The following is a 21,247-nucleotide window of genomic DNA, read 5'->3' as shown; positions in this document are numbered from 1 at the left end:
ACTCATCATACGCTTGGGCCCATTTCACTAACATACACTCAGATTACTCCATTAGCACTGAACCTGTGGGAAGAAAACCTTCTAAACACCCTACATCTACACTTATGGTCGATAAGACCTAATTGACACTGTCTTGAGTCATGATTTAACCAGTAATAATCAACAATAATCAAAATAGAGTACTCAATAATTGACAAGAAATAATAACCAACACTGTATTTAAAATTATGATTCTTTATCTAAAATTAGTTCAAATGGAAAGGCAATCAAAATAAATCATTATTCTCATAGTTACCTATTCTAGCTAAATGTCATAAATGGGTCATCAGGACAGGTCTCTCGATAAAAGTCTCTTAGGTCACCGTCCTCACAGCATCGATCCTCACCAACGCAAATTCGGAAAGAAGTGGCCTCAGAATCCAAAATGCAACGAACGAACCCTCTCTAAGCTAACAATATTTATAATGAGTTTAACAATAGAAGGCAACATAAAATGTTTTCGATATCCGCTGAACCGCTGAGCAAAGCGAGCAGGAAAGGATGTAGCATCGCTACATTTGGAAAATCTCCGCTCAGAAAAATCACAAAAATAAAAAGACGGAAGACGGAACTAAATCTTGAAATGTTTCTTTTTCATGTTCATATTTCCTCGGAACCAGCATGATGATCATAATGTTCATTGAGGCTCCTTTGTCTTCCAAGGACATTTGGATGTCCGCCCAGAGCTGCTGTCCTCACGGAAAACTTTTAACCAGGCGAAGACTGTGGTCAGATGACTCTCGACCATGTTCAGCAAGGCCTTCTCATCAGAGTTCGACTACCCAAATGCAGGCTTTAAACGGTAGCCATTTTTCACTAGGCCAAAACGTATCATCTTAATTAAAAGAGACAAAAACAACGTTACCACAGCATAGTGATTGAACAGTGTTAACCCCACTAATACCCTTATGTGTATGTAATTATCTAGCCTTTGCAACACAAGAAAAGCATTAGCACACGACATTTAAAAAGCGTTTTCGTGCTTTAAAATAAACAGCACTCAGCAACATTTATTAATAAAACATGCTCATTATTAGTAAACGACACAAATGCTTCCCCACGTGTAGTTTTCTCTTGTTATTCCGTATTGGTTAATTAAAACATTTACACAAAACAAATAATTAGTAATTATAAATTAATAATTTTAATTTCTTTCGACAATAGACAAACCAGAGCTTAAAAAACCCAATAGATTTTCAACAGAAAACTCTGCTCCAGCAGTATCATTGGTCAAATAGAGGCCTGCTCCATTGATGAGAAGCCAGTTTGAACAAAGAGAATTTAGGTTGAGCGAAGCTAGGTTGGACATATTGATCAAACCAAGATCTGTGTACTAAAATGTATAATGGTTGAACAAAGAAAAGGTCTGGTTGAAAAAGAGAAGACAAGAAATAGAAGAATGTGTGAGCACATAGAATATGTAGTTGAATAAAGGAGTGTCTGATAACAGAGAAGACTAGTTAAAATGGTAGAAGAATAGTCAATGAATGAGAAGAATGTTTGATGAAGAATAAAACTGGTTTAACAAGGTAACAGCTGAGGGAACCAAGCAAAAAGATTTTACCCAACAAGGAGAGAGATTGTCAAAAGGATGAGTGAGATTAAGTAGAAAAGGCTAAAGTGGTCACCATATTAATAGCAATAACTTGTTTTCATATAGCGGTCCATACCAGATGTCTGCAGTTTCAAAGCCTGCAAATACTTCACTCACTCACCTACTCATGGTACTCACTTTACTAACCTTCAGGAGGATGTAAGATGAAGTCAACCCCACTGGGATTCTAGGATCAACTTAGCTACAGTGTGTTGGCTCAGTTGAGAGTCATAGAAAATATTAAAATCACATACTTTTAAGTGATAAACACTGTGAAAGGACTTAACAAAAGGTATGATTGCAAACTGAAACAATAAGATCTTTTTCTAAAATAAAGTGGCTTGTAGAATAACTTGTACGTGGGTGCCCTAACGTGAAACATGTTTTGTATATCTAGAGATCGTATATCCTAAAATGAAAGTCTGCAAGGAGCGAAACAAAATAGTTCTTTCCATAATGGGGAGAAGGATGATTCCAGAATTCTCACAAAAGGCTAAGTTCTTTAGAGTGGTCCATGAATAGCTTAGGAGAGGCACTGAAGTCTTCATGTGTGTATTTCACTTTAAGGAATAAACAGAGAGAATGTTTTTTTTGATGGCAAAGGAACGAGAGAGACTTTCTAGGAAAGGATGAGGTTGCCTTGGGAGAGAAAGAGAGAACAGACTAGGGTCAGTAGTTGATTTTTGCAATAATCAGAGTTTAGGAAATAACCATCGTTCAAAAATTAAAGGAAAACCCATGTTTGATTCATGTAACCTTAAACATTGTTTCCTTTAAAAAAAAAGTTTATTTTTAACTAGTTACCTGGGAACAGAAGTAAGGTATACGAGGGTTAAGCGAGTAGAGCATATGACTTGTAAATAAGGAAGGAATAGAGATGAGGAAAATTCTTCCTGTCACCTCAGATATCCAGACCACTACCAATGTGACAGCAGTATCCAGATGGCAATGGATTTGTACCCAACAGAAGAGAGTTTCACAAAAAAAGACAATCTCTCAAAAAGGTGACTCTTAATCCTACTCCGGATTCTTTTGTTATCGATACTATGAAACTCATTTTTTCACTAGGTATGCATATTTCTTTGACCTCACAATCTTAAATAAAGGGTTTGATTGGTTATGTTTTAGGGACTGTGGCGTTGAGGGTATGGAATAGCTTTGATCACATTGTGTTACATGAAGTCCTGAATAAAGATAAGATTGCCATTATATAGCAAGATCAACGTATGTGAAGCGTTCTACCAAGTATTAACAGCATTAAAATACCCGTAAATGAGCTACACACATATTTAAACCTATATTAGCAATTAGGAAAACACAAATAAAGGACATTTTATTAGGATAAAGACAAATCAACACACTTGCTGATGCACAAATGATACATATTTGCTGAAACCCAATTTCCATGCATTTTTGTGCGCTATATAGTTTTACCAGTAAAATTCAATGTAAATTTAATAGCTTTTTCAACAGAAAAATTGGCTTTCTGTAAATGACAGTGCGCTACCTCTCCAGTGCTCCAAAATACACGACCAGCTACATACCACACCCTTACCACTCTTGTTGCAGGGCTGTGGCATATTTGCTACACTCATTTTTATGAGTGATGCTTGGAGTTTTCACAATCCCTAGGACTTCAGTGATATAACATTAATGGTAGCACCCCCCATTCTGAAAATTGTTCCAGCACCACGGCGTACCTAGTGAAAGAGAGAGAAACAAATAACCGACACCTTAGCCAGTCCTACGAAAGAGCGAGGTCTTGCACTGAATTGCTAATTTTGTCAAGCAAGTTTTCTCCTGCAGACCCGCTTAAATTTTAATCTATTTAAGTTTGGCGACAATGGTATCCACCATTATAGTGGGAAAGTAAGAGAGTGGCACGTAGAAAAGTTTGGCGTCCCAGCCAGCTGCGTAGCGGGTTCGTGGGTACACAGCTGTCAACCCGTGCTCCATGCAGTCTGTGACCAGTGATAGGTTGGTAGCCGTATTTCCCATTGCATCCATTCCATTGTAAACTGAAAGAATAAAAAATAAACATATGCATCAAATTAGATTACAGACATGCTCTTGGTTTATATTTTACATTCCACATTTTCCCATTGTAACACACCGTGTGGAAATGTTGGGACTTTGGAGGACTACTTCAGCATATTAGGAATTAGAGACTGGATCTATTACTTTCCAATAACTTACATGTTGTGTTTCAATCTGTCTTGAAGATGGGGAGAGGATGCAAGTGGTTGCCTAGAAAAGAGGCTGCACAGTGAAGCCCAGCACAACCTCAGATTGGCAGGGATAGGAGATGAAATGATGAACTTAAGTCATTGAAGGTGAAGAGATTTCCCTCCATCATGTGTAAATGTTTCCCTGAATTATTCTTGAACAGTATTTCATAACCATCCTTTACAGTAATAACATTTTTTGCCAACCAGCAATATAGCCTAGGTACCTTCATCCTGTCCTGCTGAGGGTATGTTTAGATACACAGCATGGTGTGGCCAATGGAAAAGTCTACTTGGTCAGTGGCATCATAGGGATTTGTGGGGCCCTGGTCCAGACAGATTTTTAGCTCCCCTGTATAGAACAGCTTATAATTGTATTGGCTATGTTCTGCTAATTTAAGCCTGCATCTATATCAAATATATAAGCCAGACAGACAGACAAATAGATGTATTTATTTATCTCTATGTTGGGGTCTTTTTAAAGGGAGAGAAAGTACTGGTAGAGTGTTTCTGATAGAAAAATAGACAAACGGTAAGATAGAGTGAGAGAAAGCTATATTACGGGGGGCCTGGGCAGGTGGGGGCCGTGGACAATTGCCCACTTTGCCAATGCCTCAAAATGTCTCTACCCAGTGGCTCGTCACTGGATTTAGGATGCCCTCAACACTCCATAATATAGGGCGAGCAGTGATCATCTTGTTATCACAGGACCAAATCGCAGCAATTTCCTGGTTAGCTTTCTTGCACCTGCTCAGACCCTACTCGATGGAGGATCAAACCTATTGGGTCATTGTGCTCAGCCAGACCACATTTAGTGACCAATGTCTCTGGTTTTCCAAATCTTTCTCTCTCCCGATTGACAATGTTCTATAGCAGTATGTGCAAGAAAGGTTCCATGTGGAACCGAAGCAATTCGATCAGTTATGGAAAAACATTAAGCAATGACCAATAAACATTCAATGGTAATAACAGAAAAACAGGACCCACTACTATGTCTTCATAAGATGACGTATTTGCAGCTTCAAAAAAGTGACTAGTGCTCAGGCAACTTACCTGGGGGGCTGCAAGAAGTTAGTACACAATAAGAACATCCATGCTAATCAGTGTCCCACCCGCTAAAGTGACCAAGTGTATGCACAAGCGTAGCTTAGTCAGTAAGATTGGGAGGGTGTGAGCATCAGATTTTCCAACCATCATGCTAGCATATTAAAACATGATTTGAGAGTCAGGGAATGAGGGTGGCATTTTGCAAAATAAGCAATATTTTTAAGACTTTCAAAACACAGACAAAAACACAGACATGCACTCGCTCTCGTCTCTTTGTGTATGTAAAAATTCCAGTTGAAATCCTACAGATACCTCACAATACCAGACTAAAACACCTGTACCCAACTGCTTCTTAGATAATACATTTATTAGTGGGTGTACCACCCCCCTGAAGATATACGCCCCTGAGAGTGTGCCCATACACGGGTCCTTTGCTCACTGTACCTCTGAAATCAAGGTGCACCTGACTGATGAGCCTCAATCAGGGTGAAACCAGTCTTTTGCTGCTGGTGTTCTGGTTCAGGGAAGACCAAACTGAGGAAGCATAGTGGGCAAAAGAAAGATGGGCTGGAATGCCCCAGAGCAATTGCCAGTGGTTAGACCAGGGGTCTCCAATCTCTTCTAGAGTGAGAGCTACTTCAAACATCTGAAAACCTTCTCAAGCTACTGCCCAACATAAGGATTTGAAAAGGGTACACAACCTAAACACCACCATACAAGTATCCTCAGTTCTGCTCCAGTCAACATACAGAATTGTCACAACAGATTAATTACAAAAGGGTTATGTTCGGGGTTCAAAAAGATCTGTTTTGCCCATTTCTGCGAGGTGAGTGTTTCTTGCGGGCTTGTTCCCTCTCAGCCATTCAATACATAAGATCCTCTTGCTCTCATTTGACAGCATTTGTCCAGAACATTTTCACTATCTGCCTAATTGTCCTGAGGTTTATTGGTTATTGTCTGCAAATATGGCAATGTAGCCAGTGTGCACTCGTAGTTATAACTAGGTAAACTGAGTAGTATAACAGTGTGCGTCCTTGCCAATACGCCGTGTCCTCGGGCGTCTATGGTACGAACTGTCAAGGATGCTAGAAGGGGAACCCTTCATGCTGGCAGGAGCATGTTTCAATAACACATGGTTTATAAGTTGCTTAAACTAGATGTTCAATAAATTCATACACTTCAAATGGATGAAGAAATAACTTCTTTATAGTGACCAATTGCAATCATTGAAGACATTATGCAAATCTGTAATTCTTCATATGTCAGATCATATTTGATTAATGCATTTACGTTCAACGCATTTCGGGTCAAAATCTGACCCTTCTTCAGGGGCACTTCATGAAAATTCTAAGGAAAATGAAACGGGAGGCGTTTCAAAAAAACAGTATGTCTCTAGTTACTTGATAAACAAGTAATGATGACGTCTTCCTAATAATATAAATTGTGCGAAATAAAAAGACAAATAGTGGGCAAAAAGATGTGCTCGTTCAAAAAGCTGTGCTCGTTCAAACGAAAAACCATGCTGACTGAACCGATCACCGTGAAATACTTCTGGTTGAAAGAAGATAAAGCAAAGAATACTCATGTGAAAACACTATGTTTGCGCCATTGTGAATCCATGCTGTTGAAAATGTGACCGCATTAATATGTACGTGCAATAATCATTAAAACAGTGCTCAGAATCAAATGCAGATTATCCAGTAACTTGAGACATACTATTTTTTTTTTTTAAACGCCTCCTGTTTCATATTCCTTAGAACTGACCCCTGAAGAAGGGTCAGAATTCGACCCGAAATGCATTGGGATACGTAAATGCATTAATCAAATATGATCTGACATATGAAGAATTACAGATTTGCATAATGTCTTCAATGATTGCAATTGGACACTATAAAGACGTTATTTCTGCATCCATTTGAAGTGTATGAACTTATTGAACATCCAGTTTAAGCAACTTACAAACCATACGTAATGAAACGTGCTCCTGCCAGCAGGGAGGGTTCCCCTTCCAGCATTCTGGACTACTTGTCCGCAAATACTTTGCCAAAAGGAAGAAAAAGGAGAAAAAAAAACGTGAAGAAAGAAAAATGAAAGAAAGAAATTAAGAGAAAGGAGGGAAGGATGGAAAGGAGGGTAGAAAAAAGGAGGGGAAGGTAAATGGAAGAAAAAAAACACAGAATAAGGAAAGTGAAAGGAAGTAAAAAAGAAAGAAAAGAGGAAAGAATGGAAAGGAAGGAAGGAAGGAAGAAGACAAAGGAATCGAAAAGGAAGTAGGGAAAGTTAGGGAAGAAATGAAAAGAAAATGATGAAAGAAAAAGAAAGAAAGGATGAAAGGGAACAACAGAGAACAGACAAAAAGGAAAGAAGCAGATAAAAGAAAGAAAAAACAAGCAGAAACTCAAAAAGAAAAAGTGAAAAGAACAGAAAATGTATAAAATGGCAAAAATGAAACAGAAAAAATAAAAGAACTGAAACGGGGAATAAGAAAAAGAAAGGAAAGAAAAAGCAGCAAAATATAGAAAAATAGAAAAAGAAAGAATGTGAAAGTAAGTAAAAAAGAAAAAAGGGAATGAAAGAAGAAGGAAAGAAAATTAAAGAAACCAAAAAAGAGAGAAATTGAAGATATGCAAAAAAAGAAAAAAAGGATAGAGTGAAAGACTAGGTAGAAGAAAAGAAAACAAGAACAAAAAACAGCAAACGAAGGTGAGAAAGGAAAGAAAGTAGAAAGGAACAAGGGGGAAAAATAAAGAAAAACTCAAGACAAGTAGAGGAAGAAAGGAGAAGAAACAAAAATAAAGAAAAACAGCAAGAAAAAGAAAGACAGGAAAAGAAAAAGAAAATTTGAGAAAGATGGGAAGAAAGAAAGAAGGAAGGAGAAAGAGGAGAAAGCAAGAAAGAGGTCAGAAAAAATGAATTAAGATGGAGGACACACAATGTTAAGTGCATCATTAACAAATGGCAGCTCCGTTGTCTCAACCCATCTGACAGACAGTTATGTGCGAGCTACTCAAAGCCATGCTACGAGCTACTGGTAGCTTGCGATCAAGTTTTGGAGACACCTGGGTGAGACTTATTGCAAGCATTCCTCCAATCACCTATGTTTCATTGAATTACAAGCTAAATATTGTTAGAAATGGGTTCCATCCATTTAGTCTGCCAGAATATTTTGCTTACCCAGTTTTTGGACCTTTACTATGGGCAAGTCTCACTTTTTGAGTCTCCCTCATAGTAATTGCATGGTAATTGGACAGAGCATGTTTACCACCAGTGACTGCCTTTTAAGAAAAGACTGCTATAGCACTGCTAGGGTAAGAGGCACTGGGCTGGTTAGAAATGTACATGCTTGTGTGCACTGGTGCAGGCTGCACAAAAGACACTACCATTGTGCGCAGCCTGGTAGCTGCACACAGGTAGCAAGCAAAAAAACAAAAACCTTTTGATAGGCCAAAATGTTCCTTTTACATATTAATGTGCCCCTAAGTAGACCTCATTGCCCTTAAAGTCAGGGTACATTGTATTTAAAAGTGGGACATGTAAACGTTAATGTTGAACATGTCCTCACAGTGAAATATCCCCAAAAGCTATGTTCATTGTAGCAAGGATGGCTGCTTCTATAGGAAAACACTGGGCCACGTTGTTACGTTTGATAAATGCTACATTTGGATTGATAGCACCTAGAGAAATTCAAGGACTCATTTATATATTTATTCAAAATCCAATTTAATGGGAAAATCAAATTTTGTCCAACTATTAATCAACAGGTACGTTAAAAAAAAAAAGTACAATTTTCCTGTCTAAATCCTCTGGAGACCTTTCTGTAAGCAATCAGCTGTCACCTGGCAGGTGAATGGCTCCCTGTACTGAGGTGTGAATTGCTCCCAGGAAAGGGACAAAGGGCCTTTGGTGTGTAAGAGGAGCGGTCTTTCCCTTAACAGGATGACCTAGGGATCTATGCAGTAACTTGATTAACTTCAAAGGGGCCTTCCCTGCCACAGGCAGATGTAGCTAACACCTGGGCCTGTCCCCTGTATTGTCCTTCTAGTTAGACTCACTCCATACCCAGTGGGAGAGGGAGCTGTCCCTGAACTGGTTTAGAGTGACCACAGAGGAGCGCTGCTCATTTAAATGGCCACACCTATGGGTGAGCACAGGAGCTCTGCAGGATGTATGTAGGGTTCTGCCATAGTAGATTCTCTCAGAATGCTGTGCAGGAGGGTCCGGACAAGGTTGGAGGGTGATGTGACATTTTAGGATTGGCCAGGGATACCTGGCATCTGGACCTTTCCAAACATGCATATAAACCCCTGCACAAGGAGAGACGGAGAACAATCTGGGCCTGGAAGGCGGCAACAGTAAAATCATGGACAACTGGAAGTAGAAGGCACCTGATGCCCCTGATGGACTGAGAACTCTGTCTGCAGCTGACCCCAGGACTAGAAGGGTCTCTCCAGGGCCAGTGGCACAGACCCCTTTATGATCCTGCGTTCCAGTTGGAGGAATATCTGGACTCCATTGCCACTACAAGTACCCTGCAGATAGCCAGGAGGCTCTGGGGCATGGGGTGTGGGAAGGAGGGTGCTCCATGGCCCAATAGCAGAATGATTGCACAAGGTGCCCCCACCAGCAGGAGAAGAGCACCAAGACCCAGGGGGGCAAAAGAATGGCGCAGGGAGTCAGTAAATCCATCTCCCTGCAAAGTGCATCCTTTAGAGGTCAGGAGGCCTGTTAGAAATGCTTCTGGTAGCTAGAGCTCCCCAACAGATGTAAACCAAGCCAAAGATCATCCAGATCATTCCATTGGGGCCCGAGATATGCCGGGTTGGATATTTTGACCTATGACCTTCAGTAAACCGACCGTGTGGTGCTCCCACGAAGTTCTTAACAATCACCAGGGTTGGATCTGGGTCTGGAGTCGGCACGGAATTCATCTCTTGTGTGCCTGGGGGAGCAGGCGTGGGGCACCCTCCCCCAATGCGATCTGCCCCATGGGGCCCCATCTGCCTGGGGTGCTGACATGAGAAGAACTGCAAAGGAGGCACAAAATTTGATGTGCCCCAGGACCCCATTCTTGGGACCACAATGGAGCGATTTGGTATGCCACTCCATACCCTTGTCTGGGGGAGACAGAAGGCTTACCATAGTCAACAACCAGTCCATGTTCCATGCAGTTAGAAAGAGGAGTAGTTGGTTTCATGCCAGCCAGAGGGATTGGCCAGGAGCAAGGGAGCCGGTCAGGGATGCACGGGCCTTGGGCTCACCCCAACCTAACCTTCCCATGCAGCATCTGGGTGTCACAGGGAAGACCTGGGCACCCACACCAAAGAAATAAAACAAGGTGTGAGGGCACATGAACACAGCGGGAGGACTGCTACTTACCTATTCATTTTCCCTGCAAGGGAGTACTGCAAAATGCCCTGTAGGGCCTTCATTTGCATATTTGTTTCCCTTCATGGTGCCCCGAGAAGAGGCAGGGGCACCACCAACATACTGCCAAAGTATTGTGGGGTGCCTCAGGGAATGCAGCATCCTCCAAAGTCTCCTTAGTCATTAAATTCATGACCCCAGGAGACGTTTCATTGACTTTTCAGTACTCGTGGAGCTGGAGCTATTATTCTACAGCTCAGGAGTCCAGGGTCCACATGGGGTTGGTACTATGGCAGCATATGTGGCCTGAGTACAGTAAAAGAAAGACACTGACCCATGTCATTTTGATTTGCAATCCTTTAACGTATGTTATTGAGGAGATTATTGTGAAATATTGTGAAGCTTTGATTGCATCTAATTATGGTTATTGATTTCATAGATATGATAGTGATTTTAACCTGAAATTATTGCCATTATAATGTGGTGACCCCTTGACAAAGCCAATAGGCTAGCCTTATATAATGATATGGGCCCCTTTGAGAAAGCCAATAGGCCATTTTTATTTGAAATACCACTCCCTTCTATTGTGATGCTGCATCTGGTATGGGTATTGTGATTATGGGGTGAACACTCACTTGGGCTGAAATGTGATATAAAGGTGTCACCAAATGTATTTTCATCTACCTGTAAATTAATGCACAGAGTGTGTGTGTGTTTGTATAAGTAATAAGAGTACTTGTCAGTTTTCAAAGAAAAATCAATGACTTTGAGTGTTGTTATTGGGTACCAGTGGATGGAGATTACTAGCCCACATCACCTTCACTGAAAAAACCTTGGAATGCTAGGCTTTGCTACCCAGAAAGATCAAGTGCTACAACGTAGCACTTGATTACCAGTAAGGAGACAATTGAGGACCTATTACTTGTGCAGGACTCACATCCCGTACAACAAATAACGCAATTTCTTACCCTCATTACGCTGCCTCTAAAGATTACCAAAAGGACTACTTGAACACCGTCACCAATTGGAAAACAAATGGGACAATGTAGCCATCCTCAAAATGCAATGGCCTTAAATGATAATCCATCCAAACAATGGCAAACTATGACAAATTCCTGAAGACCAATAGCAGGTGCTGGCTGACCTAGTGTTCCCTCTCCGAGCTACTTCTTAAATGTGCTTTTTTTTAAAGTATTGGTAAAATTAGGTCTTCACTTTCAGGAGTGTCACCTAAAAATGGAAGACAGGAGTAGTCAAAGAAATGGGACATAATTAGAGAAATAAGGGGACGCAATAGTAGAATGCTAGTAAAGAAGATATGCAGGGAGCTGAGAGAGAAGATGGGACAACAGTAGGGTCAGACTGGGACAAAAAAATAGGTCTAGGTACAAAAATAAAACTGGTTCCCAATAGTGAATTATATTCCTATGAAAGTGGCCCACAATTGCAAATCAGGCCAGTTTTGGACTTGTAAAGAGACACTGTATAGGTATTTTGCAAGGTATGGGATACTATATGCTCTTGTGTTTGCTGCAGACAATGTTTGAGGTAACATCAGGGGAAATCAACAGTATAACTGGCCCACCAGGCCATAAAACAGGCCCACAAATTGCTAAACAAAAACAGCTCACACACACTTACCTCGAATACCAGCCCATGGAGCCAGTCTGACCCTAGATGACAGAAAAAGAAGCCAAAATAGAATTTTGGCACTGCCATATGGATGCAGACAATATTAGATACATCATCACAAGTAGTTGCTCACTCTAGTCTCTCAAAGACTGGTCTGCTCTCAGACAACCTCAAAAATACAAATGCTGGCAGAATAAGTTGCATGAAAGAGTAAAGAACTCACAGTTCTGGTAGTATCCCTCTCCATAGCTCTCCTTCACCTCAGATGGAAGACTGCTCCAAATATTTTCTAGGCCCTTTTTGTAGACCTCTACGTTTGCGATTCCAGTCTCGAAGGCCCCAGGTTCAATGATAGACACTTTCACTCCAAAAGAAGACAGGTCACGCCTGCATCAACACAATTAGTATCAGCATCAGCCACCTTTCCTCCAAGAGATGGCACCATTGAAAATGAATTGTACGTTGAGGATGCTTTACCTCCAGTGGCCATCAAACGTTCTTTTAATTACTTGAACAGCCGTGAAAAAGTATATTTAAGCCTGTGTTAACCTTCCTGTGGGGTCCTGAGCCTCTGGCAGAGATCATCATAGTACCTCGGAACATGCATCTAAACTTTTTAATTGATGTGACCCTAGTTTTTATAATAACCAAAGTCTGCTAATGGATCAACCCCACTATTCAAATTTACAAAAATTACAAGTTAGTTGGCATTATGTTTATTTAATTGATTGACTGACCTGGCCTCACCAAAAGGTCCCATGAAAAGCTTCTTCAGATCCCCACAAGGATCTCACGCTATATATTTGAGAAACTATACTGTATATTTCAGGGCTCTAATTTTACTGCTCTATACCAGTCTTATATGGAACATCTAGCGGCGGTCGACATTAACAAACAGTGGTGCAGGGGGCACGGGTGGGTAATAATTTTTTTTTTTACTTACCTGACGCTGCCGGCCACCTCGTGCTTCAGTGTTCTGCTGCTTCCTGGTCCCAGCAGACACTGGGACAGCATCAGAGACTCCCTGTGCAATCCCCGCTCCTCTCTTACCAATAGCATGAGGGCAGCGCGGGGGATTGGCCTGAGCAGACTGGTTTAACACTTGCTCAGGCACAAGGAATCTGTTCTGTTTCTCCAACCTGGCTGTGAAATACAGCACGGTTGGAGAAACTTAACTGCGCATGTCTGTTTGGGTTTAAGAAAGCCGGCCAAACAGACATGCGCACTTAGACATACCCACACCACTTATTCATCCTACCTCCCAATGCCCTGCCAGCCCGTCCCTACACATGCTGGCGGAGCCAGCAGCTGAAAATTAAAATGATTATAAAATACCGTTTTATTTTTTAGCTGCTTCCTCTGAACCAGTGGGGCGATGCTCCTCCGCCATTGTGGAAGAGCCACCGCTGAGAACATAGTCATGTGTAAATTATATAAATAACTCTAGTCAGAAACTGATGTAAAAGAAGGGAAGGTGTTGTGCTTTCACTAACTTAGGGCACTGTCAAGTTTGTTTTTAGGTGTTACAAAACTGTGCAACAGGGAGTGGCTGATCCATGCAATGCTGGTAACGTTGCCATAGACTGCTTTACTGCTGATCACAAAATAGTACTATTCGTAGAGACCCTCTGTGTAGCTTTCATGTGGTAGAGAGAATATTTTGGGCTCAACTATGAAAGTAATATATATACTATATATATATATATATGCTGCAAAATGCTGTTATCTGGTCCTGCTGGCATGCCGTAAATACATATGTGGATGAGAAACAGTTTGGTTGGTATGGCCTGTATGTGGAGCAAAGTGTATTTGAGTGACAACTGGATTAGCACACGGGTCAAGTTGTAGTGAACCAGAGCATCTTGAATATCCTCCATCTCCACCATGCTCTTTTAAAGAGGCAGTGTTGAGAGAACAGGATGCAAGGAATTTAGGACAGATATATGGAGAGTGGTTTAGATGGTGGTTCCTCATGTGAGCAAAGGTGATCTATGTCTTTGTGACACATATGATTGCCAGAGATGTGTTCTGTTCAAGGTGTGGGAGTATGGCCACTAGTAACTGGGAACTGCATATTGATACATAATAAGGTAATTTTAGAGATACCTATTTCTAGGTACCAGGTCCTGAAGGAGTGGACAGCGTTTGTCTTCAGAGGTTTGTTTAAGGACGGCTAGGTTAGGTGATTGCATGAAGTCAGGGTTTTTCAATGTTTTAGGAAGCTACATGATCAGGGACAAATGATGTAAATAGATTTGTTGTTTGCATGGAGATGAAAAATGCTCAGTATCCAAGTCAGATTTGTTTGAACCTGGGGACTTGAATGAAGAGATGGTTCTCTGAGCAAAGGCTGCATTATGTTCAAGAGGAGCACACTTTCCATATGAGGAAGTCCAATCCTCCTCTAAATACATTGCAGTAAGTGCTACGGAGGACCACAAAGGAGACTCCTCTGGTTACAGGAAGTGTTAGAAATGGAGGTTTCTAGTTGGCAGAGGTAGGTACCTTTGTCCAAATAGGGGCCCTTGCCTTTGTCAGGGGGATACACTCCTAAAATAACCCCTGCTCACCCCATTGGTAGCTTGGCACGAGTAGACAGGCTTATCTCAGAGGCAGTGTGTAAAGCATTTGTGAACACATACAGTAATACAGTGAGAACACTACAAATGGACACCACACCAGTTTAGAAGAGCGAGTAATCTTTATCAAGACAACACTCTGCTCAACTTCACAGAAACCTAGATGAGTATTTATTTATTTTTTAGAATACTTGGATCTACTTACAGTTATCAAAGCAGCCAAAGGTTGTATTTCATGGTGGGGGTCCAACCTATTTTTGATGCAGGACTTTGCTAAATCTACAGCATAGAGACGGAAGAAATTTCTTGTATCAGACCAGCTCTGCATTCTTTCAATGCCAGATTTGGTTTATTCCACTCTTGTTTATTCAAAGGAACATACAATAACAAAACTATCACTTATGAAGACCTGTCCCTCCTGCAAAAATTAATTGCTAGCTGCAGGGGAGAGGTGATGGACACTTCTAAATCAACTGTTACCTGATTTTATGGAATTTTACATTTTCTAATACTTTCCTTGCCCACAGACTTTTAAATGCAAGATATCTATTATGTTAAACACTTCTCGCATCATATATGTTCCAATTTGCTGTTAATATACTTGTATTCCTTCTTTTAGGTGTGCTCCATAGCTCTTTAAAATTACATGGATATAGTTTTGGTGGTTTAGTCTTCCCTCCTTTCTTAGCTGTTCGGAGTTTGGTTGTGTCATTCCCCTTGCAAGAGTCCACCACCCTCAACTTTTTGTTTGTTTTATTGGTATGTCTTTTTTCTTATTCTCTTCGGTATGTTGGTCGTCTACTTTTTTTCCTTTTCTTCCTAGTTCTCTTTTTTCTAGTCTTCATTCTTTCTCTTCTCATGACTATATCCAGCTTTTCTTATATTATACTATTATATGCTGTTGTTTCATTACTTACTTTTTGAATTACTTAGTCATCTATATCTCATTGCTTTTTCATTGTTATCATTATATATCAAATGTTGCAGGATTCGTGCTACTTCTTAAACAGCCTTTAGAATTGTTTCATAGAATATTAAAGGTTTGGGCTTGCATATAAAAAGGTCAGAGGGTTTTAACATACATTTCCAAACTAAAAGGTGATATTGTATTTCTGCAACAAGCTCATTTACCCGAAAAAGAAATTCTTAAACTTAAAAACAATGGGTTGGTCACATTTTTTGCTTCCTCAGGTACAGTGAAACATATTGGAGTGGCTATACTATGAAATAAATCCTTAGATATTCAAGTTATCTCCCAGGACTCAGATTCCATGGGCAGGTGGGTTACTGCATACATAACTATTAATTAGATAGATATTTCTGGCCTGATGTTTTATCTAAATTGATGTCTTTAAATTACAATTAATTAATTTTTGAGGAGGACTGCGACATGGTAATGGACGCCTTCATTCATTGTTACCCCAAATCACCCATGGATTCACAATATACATCTACTATAAAACAGAGATTAATCGATGCTTTGAGACTCTGTAGCCCAACCCTGCAAAAATACACTTTTTTCTCCCCTGCCCATTTCTCACAATCTAGAATTGACAACCAGTTTGTCTCAAAGTTTCTTGCACAACATATTATACACTCAGAAATTGGCTCCATATTAATTTCTGAACATGCCCTTGTCACACTAGATTTAGATCTTATCCCAGATACTCCTGGCACTAAACAATGGAGATTTAACAATTTTCTTCTCCTGGGTCCTAATTGTACACAAAACTCTGAGTTTTGCAAAAAACGTTTTCATTGATAATGAGACACCGGATATTTCCCCTCCAACTATCTGGGATACCTTTAAAGCTGCCTCTAGAGATTATCATTTATTTTGTAGCCCACAAGAAGAAATCTTCGTGGAAGAAGTTAATTCAGTATGTGAATCGTATTAAATAGTTGGAACACACTTATTACCTTTCTAAATCTAAAACCTGTCTGGAGGAATTTACTCAAACTAAATTAGCATTTAATAAGATTTCCACAGAGATCGCTACTTCACATCTTCTTAAATCCAGCGCCAAGTACTATGGAAGATAAAATAAAGCTGGGAAACTTCTTATCTAATTATCCCAAAATTAAAAAACAATTGGAGTAAAGACTCTAATTTGCCCACAACTAACCGCACTGTTCATAAAAATGAAGATATACTATCTGAATTTACTAACTTCTGGAAATTATATACTCCAGAATCTCATGCTAATCAGGAAGATATACTTTGGAATGTATCATCTCTCAAATCATCTCTAGATCCTGCTATACATTTTTCATTACTAGAACATGACATTCTCATGGATGCCATTCTCACTGCAATGAGTGCATCAGAAAGTGAAAAGCCCCAGAACCTGATGGATTCACCATAGAATTGTATCTGCATTTCACTAACATCTCTCACTTTATATCCTCCAACTCTTCTGGAGGTTCTTTTCAATGGGATTCAATTTCCCTTATTCAAGGAAAACAAAGATCCAAAACTATGTAAAAATTACAGACCCATTTCCCTTCTTAATCTGGATTAAAGCATTTTTGCAAAACTCCCTGCCCTTTGTCTTGACCTCTTACTGCCTTAGTTAATACGAAGGTAAAAGTTTGGCTTTATTAAGGGTTGACATATTTCTGATAACAATAGATATTTTTGAATATTTAAGTAAGTCCAAATCTTATAAACATGCTTTAGCAGCCATTTCTCTGGATGCTGAAAAGGCGTTTGGCCGAGTTAGTTGGCCTTTTATTTTTTTCTACTCTCTCTTGGTTCAGCTTTTGTTCTAAATGTATTAATCTCATCTCCTTGCTATATTCTTCTCCCAAGGCATCCATCATTGACAATGGTCTTATATCTTTATCATTTTCACTTCATTGCGATGTTCATCAAGGATGCCCTCTCTCTTTCCTATTAATTGTACTTGCCTTAGAGCTCTTTTTGCTAAAAATTAGTATGAACTCCGGCTTTAAGGATTTACAATATGGGGACAAACACACTAAAATTTTCAGTATTTGCAGACGATATTCTTCTCTTCATTTTACATCCACAAACTTCTATACCAGCATTTTTGAATGAAGTCCCAAACGTTGCTTCTCTTTCAGGATATAAATTAAATGCTGACAAATGCGAAGTTCTCTCTTTAAATAAACTAGGTTTTCATGCTGAGTTCCCTTCTTCTAGTTTTCATTGGAATCAAGATAAAAGGAAATACCTTGGTCTATGGTTTAATGTTTCTATAAAAGAGACAGTTTGTCAATCTGAAATAGGTTCCCACAACCCTAACATCTCTTACATTTAGATGTAATCCACTGTTCTTATTTAGGTGGGGACGTTAAGATACGATAAAGGTAATGGTACTACCTATAATAATTTTCTATCTTTCTAATATTCCTATAAATATTACCAGCATTATTTTCAAAGTATTTGCTCTATTTTTTCTAAATCTTGCATGTCCATTCAAAAACGTAAACGCCCCAAACATATGGGAGGTGTTAATTTTCCCCATTTTCGTTCTTACCACAAAGCATTTTTTCTTAAACAAGCCTGTTTTTCACTTATCGAAGAGGGATCTATTATTTCTCCCCTCTGGGACGATATTGAAAAAAATGTCTTCACCTTTTTTCTGTTAGAGATTTGAGTAAAAGATAAAAATTCTCGATCTCCCTCTTCCAAACAATGCATGTAAAAATTGCTGCCCTGTTTTGTCTCCCATCAGAATTTCAGAGAACAATTTCTCCAATCCTCAATTTGGCATAATAAAAATGTTAAAACAAATAAAACTATTTTTGGGAAGTCGTGACACGAAAAAGGTCTAAGATGGATTCATCAACTCTTTGATAATGATTCTTGGCTTCCTTTCACACTAGGTCAATCACACTTTTCCTTGCCCTCCTGTTAGTATATTAAATATATGTCATTAATATTAAATATATGTCATTAATATCTGTGGTTCAATGACCATATGATCATCACCCGGATAATATCACGGCTATTTCTCCTGCCCCTCACATAGCCCACCTAATGTTAACCTCTCCCTCAGCGTCCCGGATATCTAATAAACGAACCACTTTTCCAAGAGATTGAGACAAAACAGATGTGGAACTGCAATGGGAAAATGACCCTCATACAATTCATATATATATATATATATATATATATATATATATATATTCACTTAGAAAACCATAGGTTTCACACATGTTATAGTTAGCTGGACATTACCCTCGTAAAAAACCAATGAAATTCCCCCGTTATAGTTAGTGCAGGCAACTATAACTCACGCGACCGCAATCCTCTGCGGATGATGTCAGATATTACATCACTGTATTTAGACACCTATTTACCCATGACTTCTTCCATTAATCTTTAGCTATACATATATTACAAATATTTATTTTTCAGAAAGACACATATGTCATCAGTGATGTAATATCTGACATCAGCAGAGGATTGCGGTCGCGTGAGTTATAGTTGCCTGCACTAACTATAACGGGGGAATTTCATTGGTTTTTTACGAGGGAAATATCCAGCTAACTATAACATGTGTGAAACCTATGGTTTTTAAGTGAATTTGCAAGGTTTTTTAAATGCTAATTCCTAACTATAACGTGTGTGAACCCTATGGTTTTTTAAGTGAATTTGTACGTTTTTTTAAATGCTAAGTTATGGATTTATTAATATTTTTTTTTCAGGTTCGTGCACCGAACGCCCACGATGCATTGTGCGTGCCATTCGAAAAAATAAAAAAAAGTTCTTTTCACCCTGGGGGGGTCCTTCAGTGACCCCCTGACAAAGGCTAGGGGGTCGGGAACTGTCCACCCTTCCCCGTTTTCACGTTCTCCAACTTTGTTTTTCACTGCCTCAGACTGCGAGAGTTCGAATGTTTACTGACATCTAACAACCAATCAGAATTGCGCACGGCAGTGTGCGCGTATGGTATGCTTACCGTACGCGCACGGTGCGCGCTTATAGATATATATATGTACTTTTAACTGCAATTTTCTCAGGAACTACTGAACAGATTGACTCCAGATATCCAAAAGGCACATCCCTGACCTGAGGACTACCTCTATGCCAAATTTCAAGTAATTCTGTTCAGCCGTTCGGGCTGTACCTTGGACTAAACGTCCCTATGGAAAAATGCATGGGGAAAACGCGTTTTGGGACCCCCCTTTTTTCTCAGCCCCCGCTTGACGAATCCCACGAGACTTTCAGGGTAGGAGCGGAGCGGAGCGCCCCACCTATTTTGAAAATTTCGCGAGGATTCATCAATTGGCGCCAAAGTTATTCCAAATAGAATGTTGCGGAATTCCTATGGAAACACGGTCCTAACTATAACTATCTACTGGCGACCGCCAGTAGATTATATATATATATATTTTCGTAGCGCTTTTCCTGTTCGGAAATATTTCAAACGCACTCGCGGGTATCCAAATAATTTGCTTTTATTGATCTGAACAGTAAAAATAGCCAACAAATAACCCTACGCGTTTCAGTCTCTCCTAGACTTTTGTCACGGGTAACCAGAAATGATGTCAAAAGCATTATTTGACAAACAAACTCCTTTGCGTCATTTCCTGTGAAATTGGCGCTCGGCATTCTGGTCATTGTAGTGCACTATTTGGTGTATTTGCAAGACAGTGAGAAATTATAAATGAACAAAATTATTCAAAATTATTCTTATAGTTGAGAAGCTTCAATGGTTATGAAATGAGACACAAAACTTCATTATACATTCTGTCAGTCTTTTTCTTGTCTCTTTCTACCTCATTCATATTTGGAATAGCAAGGTACTTTTGTGTTCTGACCCAGGGATTGGGATGTTTAAATGTCGTTTCACCGCCCTCTAGTGGGCCGATAATTGCGATTCCACAATTTTTCGTGATTGCCATTTTTCCATGATTATATATAGTAAGGTATAATTATATAATTATATAACCATATAACTATATACAGCCCTCCAGTGGGCCTATACCCATTACATCCACCATTTTAGTGTTGGTTATCAATGAATCACATTACATTTCCTGATCTCCATTATCTGCGGTGTCTCCAAATTCAGTACTGAATTATTTGGTAAGTTACATACAAGCACTACCGACTTCTTTGGATGTGCCATCATGTTATTCAAGGGAAAGAGACAAAAGAGGGAAAAGAATACAGAAAACAGAATACGGAAAAAATCGGGGGAACGGAGACTAGGAAAAAGAAAAAAGAAAAAGAAAAAAAAGAGAGAAAAAAGAGAAAAAGACTGAGAAAGAGGAAAAGGAAAAAGAAAAAGGTGAAAAGAAAAAAGAAGAAAGAAGAAAAAGGAGAAAGGAAAAAGGAAAAAGGAAAAAGAAGAGGAAATAATGTGGAAATAAATCATTCATTCTCGAAATCACTGATTTTGTGTCTCAACCAAATGTTGAGAGTCATTTGTATTTACAAATGTGAGTACAGTTCTTCATCTTTGTTAAGTCCATAGGGGGCCAGAGTTCTAAAAGCTAAAATATGTCGGGATTCCTTTTGCCTCAGTCTCTTTTCCCGGTCACCACCTCTCACATGGCGTGGAACCATTTCTGCCGCATAGAATATCAGTTTTCTCCAATTGCTGTCATGGTGTCTTTCCATGTGCTCTGCTACTGCATAGCTCCGATCATTATTCGTTGTTGCTTGTGTGTGCTCGAGGATTCGTTTAAGTTCACACACAGTGCTTCCAACGTATTTTAGTTTACATGGGCAGTCAATGATGTATATCACAAATTGACTCTTGCAATTTATCAATTGGTTGATTTTCCAT

General features: G+C 39.5%; 1 protein-coding gene across 1 annotated transcript in view; it reads right to left on the bottom strand.

Moving 5' to 3' along the window:
- Positions 1–218: 218 nt before the first annotated feature.
- Positions 219–21,247, bottom strand: part of LOC146796472 (retinol dehydrogenase 7-like) — a 70,728-nt gene continuing 49,699 nt past the window's right edge. Inside the window, exons 4-5 of the mRNA XM_085629073.1 lie at positions 12,125–12,288; positions 219–3,651 (exon numbers count right to left, since the gene is read on the bottom strand). Coding sequence (XP_085485199.1) covers positions 3,458–3,651; positions 12,125–12,288 — 358 coding nt within the window. The 3' untranslated portion in view covers positions 219–3,457. The remainder of the gene's footprint in view (positions 3,652–12,124; positions 12,289–21,247) is intronic.

The sequence above is a fragment of the Triturus cristatus genome, chromosome 10, assembly GCF_964204655.1.
Source record: "Triturus cristatus chromosome 10, aTriCri1.1, whole genome shotgun sequence".
Taxonomy (NCBI): Eukaryota; Metazoa; Chordata; class Amphibia; order Caudata; family Salamandridae; genus Triturus; species Triturus cristatus.
The sequence above is the reverse complement of the archived record's forward strand: the minus strand, read 5'-3'. Positions and strand labels throughout refer to the sequence as shown.